The 13,307-nt window shown below is 48.6% G+C and overlaps 1 protein-coding gene across 1 annotated transcript; it reads right to left on the bottom strand.

Moving 5' to 3' along the window:
- Positions 1-3,178: 3,178 nt before the first annotated feature.
- On the bottom strand, positions 3,179-4,200 carry LOC107277609 (uncharacterized). The gene has a single exon (XM_015790850.3). It carries the CDS (start codon positions 4,021-4,023, stop codon positions 3,406-3,408), a length of 618 nt encoding a protein of 205 aa, XP_015646336.1. The 5' UTR covers positions 4,024-4,200; the 3' UTR covers positions 3,179-3,405.
- Positions 4,201-13,307: the final 9,107 nt, after the last annotated feature.

Raw genomic sequence — 13,307 nt, forward strand, 5'->3', positions numbered from 1 at the left:
TAGCCTATAAGTATAATAAGTATAACAATGGGCTAGTGGTTTATATTGGCGATTAATAAAATAGCGGGGTTGTAACTGTCCGTCCTCTGTCCTCTAGAACCACGCAGTCTAGCCCATTCAATAGGTTGCCCAGTTACACATCACCCCACTTACACTTTTGTTCTCATTTTCATTCTAGCTAAACTAGTAAGGTGATACTAAACATTTGCACATAGCTCTCATGGCACACATGCCACATCCTAGTTAGGTCAGGATGTCACATGGGTCTCAACGAACTAAACAAAGCTATAATCCTCATTTCCATCTATGTACGGCGGGGCAATTGCTTATTTGACCCTGTTTTGAACTGTAACTACCAATTTGACCCTACTTTTTGAATTTTGCTTATTTGACCCTCCTTTTCAAAAACGAAGCACTGGTCTGACCCTATTTCGTTTAGGTGAGTTAACGGTGTTAATTTAGGGGGGGGGGGGTAAATAATCCATTTTGCCCTTGCTTATTTGACCATGTTATATCTTGCTTGTTTGACCCTATAATGTCATACCTTGTATATATTAGAATATTTTGACATATTTCAATATTTGCAATAATTTTGGCTCAAGTTTGATAGATTTGTTACAAATTTGACAAATTTGAATCATTTTATATTTGGGATGCGGGTGACAGATCCGAAGGCGGCTCGGGGCACGGGCGGCGGATCCAGCGATGACGCGTGGTGCGGTCGGTGGATCGGGCTTGGGGCAGCGACGGAGAGGCAAGAGAGAGGGGCCCCACCGCCGCCGACGCCTTCTACCTCCACGAGCGGACGCCAGCAGGGCTCCGCATCACGCTGCCGACGCTCCCTCAGAGCGCCGCCGTCGTCCCCTCGCCGAGACGCCGATGCCCCCTTAGAGCACCGCTCCACTCGACGCCCCCTCAGAGCTCCGCCGCGCGCACTCAGAGCGCTGTCGCCGCCGCATGAGTCACACGAGAGAGAGTGTCGCACGAGAGAGAGAGAGTCGCACAATGGATGGATAGGGTTTCTGAGGGTATTTTGGGCATTAGGAATATTAGTAACATTTTCTTCTTTTTTTTTAATCCAACCCTAATGGAGTAGTGGAAAGGGGGTCAGACGGGAGCTTCGTTTTCAAAAAGGAAGGTCAAATAAGTAAACTTCAAAAAATAGGGTCAAATTAGTAGTTACGGTTCAAAACAGGGTCAAATAAGCAATTGTCCCAAAGTTGGTTACTTGCTTCGAAGGAGAAAGTGAAAAGCCTAGCACAGCATGTCATGCATACTGTCATGCGCATGTACAGGTTGTTTGTTCCCTACACATGGCCGGGCCCTTAAGCCTTTCTTTTTTCTTTGCCTGTCACAAACATTTTCGACGCTTTATTCTCAGCACAATTCCTCTCCATGTTTACAAGTAAACGACAAAACGTGCCTCATAGTGCCAAGGAGAACTTGTCTCAAAGAAAAGAACTATGACAAATTAAAACCACATGGAACTCATAAATTGTACATAATTCTATAAACAAATGATTCGGTTTAACTTCCTACGTAAGTTGAGATGTGTATAAGAGGAGAGGAAAATAGAAGATTGAGAAAATACGCAAAACTAGGTAGTTATTAGCGTATAATTAATTGAATATTAATTATTTCATACTTGAAATGGGATTATAATTTTTAAAGCAAATTTTATATAGAATTTTTTCTAAAAAAAACTCACCATTTAGGAGTTTGAAAAGCATGGCCGCGGAAATCGAGTGAGTTTTCTCCCGTGCTCGGAACTAGCCAAGTCTTATGTGTGTTTGAGAGGAAAGGAAATGAGAAAATTGAGAAGATACGTAAAACGAGATGAACTAATATTGTTTTATTAATTATTTTAAACTTTAAAAGGATTAATATAATTTTTAAAGTAACTTTTCTATATACTCACTCCATCATAAAATATAACAACTTTAGCCCTCAGGATTTGTCCCAAAATATAGCAACTTCTCTACCAACATTCTCTTCCCAACTAATCACAACTCTCCACCATTCACTTTTCCCATTTATCTCAACTACTCATCCAATCACAACTCTCCACCATTCACTTCTAGCAACTTTCTTAATTATCTTGTTCAACTCTAAAACTTCTTATATTCTAGGATGTATGAATTTTTTATTTTTCAAAAAATACACCACGTAGCGGTTCAGGAAACGTACGCATGAAAAGGAGACAAATCTTCTCCCTTACCATCAAACATGAACAATACCTTAGTTTTTAGCTGTTCAACTTCTCTTAGAATTAAAAGCTCTCCTAAACAATATGGTTTTTCATCCAGATTCTAAGAAGGTGTAGTTACATAATACAAAAAATAAAACTATATCTTTTAGAAACATATCATAAGCACACCCGCACACTCACCCAACATATTTTAAGATTGACGAAATCACTACGTACATCTCGCTATCGATGGGTACTTCGCCTACCGCGAATAAAATAATTTACCATAAATACAAGCACCTGTGTTAAGTCTATAACTTGAACCAGAGTAGTTTGGTTTCACCGCAAAGAATCTAACCAGTTGAGCTACGTTCACTCTGCTAAAAAAAAACTAACAGTCAAAAACTAGCTACTATCACTTTGCGCATGAAACAGAGATATATCTTCTCGCTTGCCATCAAACACAAACTATGCCTTAATTTTTGGTAGCTGCAGCTTCTCCTAGAATTAAAAGCTCTCTTAAACAATCTAGTTTTTTATCCAGATTCTGAGAAGGTGTAGTTACATGATGAAAAAAAAACTATATCTTTTGGAAACATATTACAAAAGCACGCGCACATCCTAGTCTTATGAGCACATCTGGAATACTAGATTAACATATTTTAATATTGGACGGAATCATCACATGTATCTCGTTATCAACGGGTACTTCGTCTACCACTAATAGAATAATTAGCCGTAAATACAAGTATCCGTGTTAAGTCTAGAACTTAAACTCAAAGTAGTTTGGTTTCACCAGAAGGAATTCAACAAGTTGAGCTACAGTCAGTTGGCCCAGGAAATAAACTAGCTACTAACGAGCTGAAAATATCCAAATAGGGCCTTACTTTGTGAATCATAGGTATTTTTATTTTTGAGTAGCATCTCACTAAATTTTATCTCCAACCTCTTTCTCAAGCATCCAATAATATTTATTTATGATGGAACATGTTTGTCATCATAATGACCACCAAAGAATCAATCAGAAATAATAAACAAAATACACAAGTGGGAAAGACATTTTCTTTAAACAAATGTCAATTTTAAAAAAATTCAAACACAAATTAAACAAAGGAATTGCAAATCAATGCACACCCCAACCAATATCATCGCAAGAACGAAGAGAAAGAATCCGCCGCCGCCGCCATCGTTGGCTGATGATCGATGATCTCCGTCGCCTAGCAGTTCTTCTCCGGCTTGGTGAGCTTGCACTTGACCTTCTGGAACGCCACGGAGGTGGTGCCCGGCGGCGCGAGCTGCAGCTTGAGCGGGCACGTCGCCTCGATCTTGCACTTGGTGAGCCTCGCCGTGTACCTCACCTCGCCGGCGATCGCCACCTCCACCTCGAACGTCCCCTTGGCGCTCTCCTTCCTGTACTCCTGGGCGCCGGCGTTGCCCAGCGCCGGGACGATCGCGCCCTCGCTGCCGGACGACAGCCGGTGCACCACCGTCTTGCCGGGGCCGAGCTTGTCGCCCTTGTCGGCGAGCTGGATCCGCTCGAACGGCTGGCCGTCGAACTTGTACTCGGCGTCCATGGGCTTGGTGTTCTTGACGGACATCGCCCAGTTGCGGTTGTGGACGACCAGCTTCAGGGTGAGGTTGTAGGCGATCGACGACGCCGCCGCCGACAGGTTGAACCGCGTCAGGGAGGCGTCGTCGACGACGAAGGTGGGCTGGCGGACGAAGCCGAACGCGGAGATGAGCACGGCGAGGAGGAGGGTGCCAAAGACGATGCCGCACACGATGAGCCCGTCCCTACAGTTGTTGCTGCAGGTGCAGCAGCACTCGTCGCACATTGTCGCCGCCGTCGTCGCGAGCGAGCGCTCGCCGGAATCGTTGCCGGTGGTGAGAGCTGGCTTGGCTGGCCGGCGTGGGAGAAGAAGGGAGGGAGGGCGGCGTCGAACACGACGACAGACGAGGTGAACGTGATCGATGGGGTCCTTGCATATACAAGGGAAAAAAAAGGGGCAAGATTACATGGCAAGCCTTGTGAGCTTTATACGATCATGCTGCGAGCAAGCAAGAATATGACAAGTACATTGTTTGGAGTGAACGTTCGCAAGTAAAGAAAACATGCGCGTGAAAAATAAAGGAGTGAAAGTTTACAAATGGAAGAAAAGAACATATCGTATGTGGTGAACATCTTGCTCGTATTCATGTGGGCATGTATTATAAATTGTGTTTAAAAAACTAAGGTGGTGTTTGGAAAGAAGGGACTAAACTTTAAACTTTAGTCGTTTAGTCCCTCCTTCCCAAACACCACCTAGGCTGTGTTCGCTAGAACACGTTCCCATCCGGAACAGTGAACATGGAAAACGGAGCAGTCCATTAGCGCGTGATTAATTAAGTGTTTGCTATTTTTTTTTCAAAAATAGATTAATTTGATTTTTTTAAGCAACTTTTATATGGAAACTTTTTGTGAAAAACACACCGTTTAGCAGTTTGAAAAACGCGCACGCGAAATACGATGGAGAAGGGTTGGGAACCCTTGGGTCCGAACACACCCCTAATAAGGAATGAATATGAAACGGATAACACTTGCCACGCTTAAAAGTACTACTCCACAAATTTTCTTCATCAGCGTTGCTTGGTAATTTTTCCAAGCTATTTTTTAACTTCAAACTATATAATATTGAATTCATTCCTATAAGAAATTATTTGTAATCTTTTTCATTATGTATAAAGAAGGTTAACTTAGTTTTTTTAAAAGACACGTCTAACTGTGAATTCAAAATAAGGTGTTTTCTTTTCATTTTAAGTTGATGAAATATTATTATTGATAATAAATATTTTTATTTATACCATCAAGCTACTTCTCCTTATAATTGGTTAATGATATATAAATCCTAGAGCTTGTTTTCCTATTATATGTGTAATATATAGCGTTTTTTAAATACCTAGTCAAGATGAGTCCTAAAATTTGAATTTAACGTTAACAAATATAACTTTTAAACCAACTGCACACTACTACCTCAATGTAGCTTATTTATCGAATACTATGTGGGGAAACTCATAACTGCTACTCCTACCTTTCTTCTCCAACGGGAGCCCCTTTGTATTTGGCCATGGTTTGCTTTCGTTTGTTGCTTGCTCCTGCAGTGCGTTATTAGTAACTTGCCTACCGTGCTAGGCTCCGATCAAGCTTTTTATTTGTTTCGTCTTATTTCCGCGGTTACCTCACACTCGCATAGGAAAAAGTCCACTTTAACTCCCTTAAATGTACAACTCCCCCAATTACTAAAACCGGTACAAATTGACTCCCTCGATGGTTTTAGAGGACGGTTTTGCTGACGTGACGCTGACGTGGTAGTGTTGACTTGGTCTTCGTCCCATGTGGCGCTGATGTAAGATTAGATTTAAAAATATATATGTGGTACCTATTTATTATTCACACACAAAAATTATAATAGGATCCAATGACATGTGGGGTCCACATGTCAGTCTCTTTCCAACCTTTCTTCCTCGCCCCCTCTCTCTCTCCCTTATCTCTCTCTTTCTCTTCCCGTCGGCGAGCAGCGCGGAGAGCTTGCCGAGGCAACGGATGGCTGAGCGGACGGTGGCAAGGGAGTCCGCGAAGCCGTGGGCGGCGGTGGGTGGAGAAGGCCGGCGCGAAGGCAGGGCAGAGCGGCACTGCGGCGGCATCGAGAGCTGCCAGTCACCGCGGTCGCTGCTGTCGCGTATCGTGCAGCGAGGCGACGGCGGCGGTGGGATGTTCGGGTGCCTGGTGCGGCTGCCGCGGCGGTACAGCTCCACCTCCGCCGCCGGCGCTGGAGCTGCCGGAGAGAAGGAGATGATGTCGAACGCGTTCAGGCTCGACTGCCGCCGCGAGCTCCCGCCCAGCCCGAATCTCCCTTCCAGCAACGACGGCGCCGCCATCGTCCCGGTGCACTCCGCCGCCGACATCGCCGTTGCCGACACCCTCTGGAAGGCCAGCACCGCGGTCAGGGCTCCCCTCACGCGAGTTGCTCAGGCTCGTCACCAGCGACGACGACGCTGACATGGACATGTGCTGCTGCTGCGCCGCCATGGCGGCATGGCGCCATCCACTCACCAGAGTAGTAATTAGCTAGCTAGCTAGCTAGGCAACATGATGACGACACTAGCTTAATTAGCTTGTGTTTAGTTGGTTAATTTAGTGTTCTTGGTTGCTCGGCGACGTCATTAGCTAAGCTAGCGATGTAGTAGTAGCAGCTAGTGGGAGTATTAATTATCACACAAGGCGAGGAAACCGACGCCCAGAAGAGGGGGGGACGCAGGGGCTGCGGCCATGCCGCCCAGATCCGTCGCCACTCCACCCGGCCACCGTCGCCACCGATGCGTCCGAAGGGGGAAGATAAAATGAGGAGAGAAAAGAGAGAGGAGGAGGGAGGGAGGAGGAAGAAGGGAAGGAGAAAGGATGATATGTGGGTCCCATGTGTCGGTGGGTCCCGCGATATATTTTATGTGTGAATGATAGATGGGCTCTACAGATATTTTTTAATTCTAATGCCATGTAGGCGCCACGCGGAATGAAGACCGGGTTAGTATCGCCACGTCAGTACCACGTGGAATGAATACCGGGTTGGTATCGCCACATCAGCGCCACATCAGCAAAACCGCCCTCCAAAACCACCGAAGGAGTCAATTTGTACCGGTTTTAGTAATTGGGGGAGTCGTTTTAACCGGTTTTCTGGTTGAGGGGTACAAATTAGATTTTCGTTGTACATTTAAGGGAGTCAAAGTGGACTTTTTCCCACTCGCATATAGCCTTGCCCTATTGGACACTCCAGGAGATCAAAGGGCAATTGCTCACAGGGGAGAGAAGATAATATATATTTAGCTATGCAGCAGATTTTGCCATATATTTAAGGTCAACGAAGCTAACCAAGCTGGTCTCCTTCCAACCAAAGATCAATCAATTTGAAAACACATACATCGTTCTATACCATGGAGAATCAATCTACTAAAGCTAGGTGCTAATGCTGGTGTTTAAGTCTCGTGAAAAATATGAGTAGAGATGAGATTTTGCGGCAAAATTTGATACAGGACACTCAAAGATGATGGTCTTTGCTGTGAGACACTAAAAAATCGTGTATTTGCTCGTGGACACTAAAAAAAGTGGTAATTAGCTACTGGACACTCCTCCCATTATTTTATTATTTCCGATGAAAATGGAGAGAGAAACTTTGGTTGAAGGCAAGTTTGCCCATGGACCCACTTGTCAATCTCTCTTTCACTGTTCTTCTTCCTCTCTTTCTCTGTTCTTCTTCTTTGACAGCAATGCGACGCTTTTCATCGCCCTCGGCGTGCCCAACAGCAGCAACACGGCGGCCGGCTTCTCGTTCACACTGATGCGCCGCATCCCCTCTGTGCCGACGTTCTACATCATGACGCTCACCGGCATCAGCTGCCGCAGCACGCGTCGCCTGTCTCCGACGCATCGAGCTGCTTCACGGCGACGGCACGCCCGCCGCCGAGGTTGGCGCGGTACACGGTACCGAAGCTCCCCTTGCCGATGCAGTACGCGTCGTTGAAGTGCTTCGTCGCCGCCAGGATGTCGCCGAAGGAGAACGTCGTGTCCTTGCTCCATATCGAGGCCGGCGGCTGGCCCGAGCCGAGACGTGTCACGCCCAGAAATTCACGAACCAGAATTTCTAAGCTGAATGTGCATTAAATCACTGTCCAGGACCAGTTAGGGTACACAAACGACAAAAGATTACAAATGCAGCGGAAAAGAGAAAAACGAGCTAAACTTGGAAGCTTGACTTCAACAGCGGGCGACTCCACTCCATAGGCATCCTTGACGGCAGCGACGAAAACAACCTTTCTAAGACACCTCCAACTGGAAAGAACTTCTGCTCTGGTGTGGGAGAAAAGAAAGCAAGACTGAGTACTACCCACTGTACTCAGCAAGTCATACCGGAAGAGGAGGTATGATGCAGGATATAACCAAAGGAGGCTAGGGGTTCATTTGCAATATAGCAGGCATTTAAAAACAGTAGTTGAAAGTAGTAAAAACAATTGCAGTAGATTAAGCAATATTAACCAATCACTGTCCAACGCTACACCACGTTGCAACAGGCCCAACCAACCACCTGAACTACACCAGTGCATTAAGCTAAACTAGGGGTGAGACTAATCACGGTGAATCTGGTTGATCGCCCATAACCGCGGGCACGGCTATTCGAATAGTTTTACTCTGGCCAGAGGTGTACAACTGTACTCACAAGACACGATTCCACACATGTCGCCATGCCCCGAAGTATCACCATGATACTGCAAAGGGGGAAATCGTGACAAGACCCTCCGCATAACCCTCCCCTAACCATCCACACCATGCTAAGGTTTCACCCCCACCCCTCAAAAGGCAGTGGGCGGTCCCCTCTTGCGCCACAGTGAATCCGACAGCTGGACAACCGGACACCCTGGCCGACCCAACTCCATCACGCCCACCCTCGCCACCGGTGCTTAGGAAAGGGTCGAGCTATACTTCAGATCAAGCAGTTACCCACTCCCGCTTGTGGTAAGCATGGTAAGTCTCCTAGGGTTTCTCATGAACCGGTCCTTAATTGCCATGGGTGCGACCAGCAAAACCATGCACCCACAGCCCACCATTTAGTGTATTTTAATTAACTAACACCATTGCGGTGGTACCAATCCAAAGCTATGCTAATAGACAAAGTCTATGTAATAATGTGATCCCCATTTGTGTACTAGTTGAGCTAGGCATGGCTAAGCATTTTCCTAAACCAACATCTAGTCATTTTGATACCTAAGTTATCAATGGCATAAGGTAAACAATAAATGGCTGAGTAATAGGACCCATCCCACATGACATTGTAAAAGAATGCAATATATAATAAAAATACGGGATATTTGTAAATTGGGTACAATATGATCAAATGTAATGCATGACTTGCCTTGCTCTCGCACTGATGAGACCTCAGCAACGTCTTCGAGAAACCGCGGATCGACGAAACGGCCGAAATCTACGCGACAAACAAAGCTCACAAGCAAAACATGCTATAAGACTACTAAAATAGGGAACAAAACCATTTTTAATGGATTCTAGGGATTTTTTTGAATTTACTGAGACTTGAATGGACTTAAACGGAGCTCAGATGAATTACTTATGAATTTTAGAAGATAATCTGTGTTTTTACTAACAAAGAAAAGTCCATAATCAATTTATTACGCAATATTACCCAGGGCTGACGTCAGTAGGGGGGCGGCTCGGCAGGTGGGCCCCGCATGTCAGCGGCACAAGGCAGCCGGTCCACCGTGGTCCACCGCCGGTCCACGGGACCGACGGTCCAGATCGGCCGGGAGGCCGATCGGACGGCGCGGGCGGCGGCGAGGCTTGGCTCGGCTCGGCACAAAGCCGGCCGGCCGGCCAAGCGGAGCGGCGATGGCAAGCAGCGGCGTGGGAGGCGGCAGCGGATGGTGCACAGGCCAGTGACGGCGGCCGAAGGCGACGGTGCACGCGCGGAGGGCGGCGGCGCTCACGGGAGAGGAGAGTGAGAGGAGGGGGTCCTCACCGGCGAGGCGGCTGGTGCGGGAGGGGTAAGCGGCGGTGACGCTTCGAAAAACGGCGGATGGGGTAGCGCGACCTGGGAAACGGCGGTGAAGGGGTTAGAGGAAGGAGAGGAGCCGCGGCATGCCAAGAAGAAATGGCCGGAGATGAAAACCGTGGCGAGCTCACCGGCGGCGCGAGGGAATCGGAGCTCAAATGGCGATTTGCTGCAACCGAGCGGCGGACGAGGAGCGGCCGGCACCGGAGATCGTGAAGGTGGCGGTGGCGAGGCTATACGACGGCCCTAGCGGTAGCTAGCGGCTGCCGGAGGCGGCGGCGCGTGGGGAGAGTTGTACGGCGACGGCGGACGGCAAGCGAGCGGTGGCCGATGTAGCTCTCGTGGCGGCGAAGCTATAGGCGGCGGTGGTGTGGCGTGGCGACGACGCTAACGGTGGCGGCGTGCGGCCGGAGGTGGGCGGCAGGTGGTGGAGCTCGGGTGCGTGGCGCGAGGGCGGTAGAAGGCACGGGAGAGTGCGGTGAAAAGAGGAAAAAGAGAGGAGGACGCGGGGAGCGATTTATAGGCGGAGGTGGAGGCGGATGTGGCTGGGGCGCGCACACGTGCGGGAGATGATTCAAATTTGAATCCTGGTCGGTGCGGGGCGCGCACATGTGCGGGAGAGGTGGAGGAGTGGGCGGCGGCGTGGGCGCGGGGTGCGGAGTAGGGGCGCGAGGTGGAGCGGAGAAGGCGGGCGTCGTGGGGAGGTGGGGGCGCCGGTGGTTGGAGCTCGGCTCCAACCGGCTGGAGGTAGGGGAAGGGCTGATAGGTGGACCCCACCTATCGGCGCCTGAGAGTGAGAGGGAGGCCGGGTGGACTTCGGGAGGGGAAAAGGAAATGGACCAGCCTGGTAAGGAGGGAGAGGGCGCGGGAAGAGATGGGCCGGCGGCCCAAAAGAGAAAAAGAAGAAAAAGAAAAAGGAGAAAGAGGAAATTGGTTTCCTGGGATTCTATATTGCACATGCTCATTTTTAATTGGTTAAAATTATTTCCAAGGCTCTAAAACTTCCACTAAAAATCTTGTTAATGTATTGGAGCATGGGGAACTCAAGAAAAATTCCACCACGCCGAATTCGATTATTAAATACATTTATTAGTTACGGATTTAGCTTTAGGTTAATTAGAACAATTTCTTCGGACGATTTATTTAACCCAAATTTTTAAAGCAAGAACGGGGGAAACTTCAGGGCGTGACAGGACGGCTCGGCCACGGCGGGGCGGCAGTGGAGATGACGAAGCTGGCCGAGATGTGGTACCTCAACCTGAGCAGCAACAACCTCTCCGGCGAGGTGACACCCCTGCTTGGTAAGATAAGGTCGCTGACGATGCTGGATCTCAGTGGCAACCCCAGCCTGTGCGGCAACGACATTGCTGGGCTGAACTCTTGCAGCTCGAACACCATCACCGGCGATGGCAACTCCGGTAAGACGAGGCTGGTGCTCACCGTCACGCTCTCCGTCGTCGCCGCGCTGCTGGTGTCCATGGTCACGGTGGTTTGCGCGATGTCACGCAAGGCGAGGCGAGCCGCCGACGTCGTCGTAGAGAAGGCGGAGACGTCGGCGATTGGCGGGAGCTCGACGGCGGCGGCGGCAGCGGCCAGCTTCGTCATCTTCCCGCCGCCGCCCCGCCGTGGCCGCCCCCGCCGCCGCCCTGCCGTGGCCGAGCCGTCTCGGCTCGGGCCAGCTGTCGTTGCGCCTCTGATCTGCTGCAAGGAAAAAAAGGGGAAAAAAAGATATAGAGAGGAAGAACAATGTCCAGGGGCATTTTGGTACTTACACAACTCTTTCTCTCTCCATCTTGACCGGAAATAATAAAATAATAGGAGAAGTGTCCAGTAGTTAATTACCATTTTTTTACAGTGTCCACGAGTAAATAAACGATCTTCGGGTGTCTCACAGCAAAGACCATAATCTTTGAGTGTCCTGTAGCAAATTTTGCCCAGCCAGCCATGTCAGCCATGGCGACAAGGAAATAGATCTACTGTTAGAGAAGAAGAGGAACTCGAGGTGATTTGTGAACATTAACGTAATCCAACCGTTGCACTGCTAACGTCTACGATTGACCAAAGACAAACTTCGACGTTATATCTCTGGTTTGTTTTAGATGTCAATCAAATATAATGGTTTATAATATTATGGTTTATAATATTAGATCCACCGAATTAAGTAAAAATCTATAGATAGATTTTATTGACGCCATGTGACAGCTTGAGAGCATTTTGAGGAAGTCGCGTATCAGCTTGAGAGTGTTTTAAGGAAGATGAATGGACTTTTAATATATAATAGATAGATTGGGACTGAATTACATTACGGAAAATTTCAACACCGATCAATTCGGTTTTGATAGTTTCAGAAGATGAAAAAATATCAAGCAAATCACAATAAAATTATGGTGGCCCTTCCCAATTCATCAGTATTTAGAACATATTTTGAAAATTAAAAAGTATAAGATAACAACAAACAATATATAATTTTGGAATAAATGGGCTAGGCACGATTTAATTCAATTAAATTCTATAGGCCCACAATAAATGTATGTTGGAGGTAATAAATAGGGAGCTAGAGAAGAGCCCCTGTTGACCGGTTGAGATAGTGGGCGGACTGCCACATGCGCGCGCACGCGCCGGCGGGGCAGGGCCGATGGCGTGGGCGTCGCGGCTCTCTCTCGTAAATTTTGCAACGGACGGGAATTGAATCTGATTCAATGCGGGCACAACTGTTACTCTGGTAACGGACGAGAAGCGCCCCCACGTTACCGGACGAGAAGCGCCCCCACCACCGCGACACAGCTCCGGTTCCGCTCTCTGTCTCTCGCACTTCCCATGTGGGCACGACTGTTACTCCAGTAACAGACGAGAAGCGCCCCCATGTTACTGGACGAGAAGCGCCCCCACCACCGGGACAGAGCTCTAGTTCTGCTCTCCGTCTCTCACACTTCCTATGCGGGCACGACTGTTACTCCAGTAACAGACGAGAAGCGCCCCCACGTTACTGGACGAGAAGCGCCCCCACCACCGGGACAGAGCTCCAGTTCTGCTCTCCGTCTCTCGCACTTCCCGAGACGGGAATTGAATCTGATTCAATGCGGGCATGACTGTTACTCCGGTAACGGACAAGAAGCGCTCCCACCACCGCGACAGAGCTCCGGTTCCACTCTTCGTCTCTCGCACTTCCTGAGAAGCGCTCCCACCACCGCGACAGAGCTCTGGTTCCGCTCTCTGTCTCTCGCACTTCCTCCTCCTAACCACCGCGACAGAGCTCCGGTTCCACTCTCCGTCTCTCGCACTTCCTCCTCCTATCGCTGAACCTCTTTTGTTTCCTGTGCTGCTACTCTGTCTTCCCCAGTTCTGATCTCTTGCGCGCACGGATCCAGGACGAGCAGGTGCCTCCGGAACTCCGTCCGCCTGAGAAACCTGCACGGGTAGGCGGGCGATCAAGTTTTTGGGAGCGTCTCGACGCGACTGCTCTGCTTCCTCTGCATCGCGATGGCTTCCACTGGCGATGGTGCACCAGGAGCTGGAGGGAACGGCAGCGC

This window comes from Oryza sativa, chromosome 7 (assembly GCF_034140825.1).
Source record: "Oryza sativa Japonica Group chromosome 7, ASM3414082v1".
NCBI lineage: Eukaryota > Viridiplantae > Streptophyta > Magnoliopsida > Poales > Poaceae > Oryza > Oryza sativa.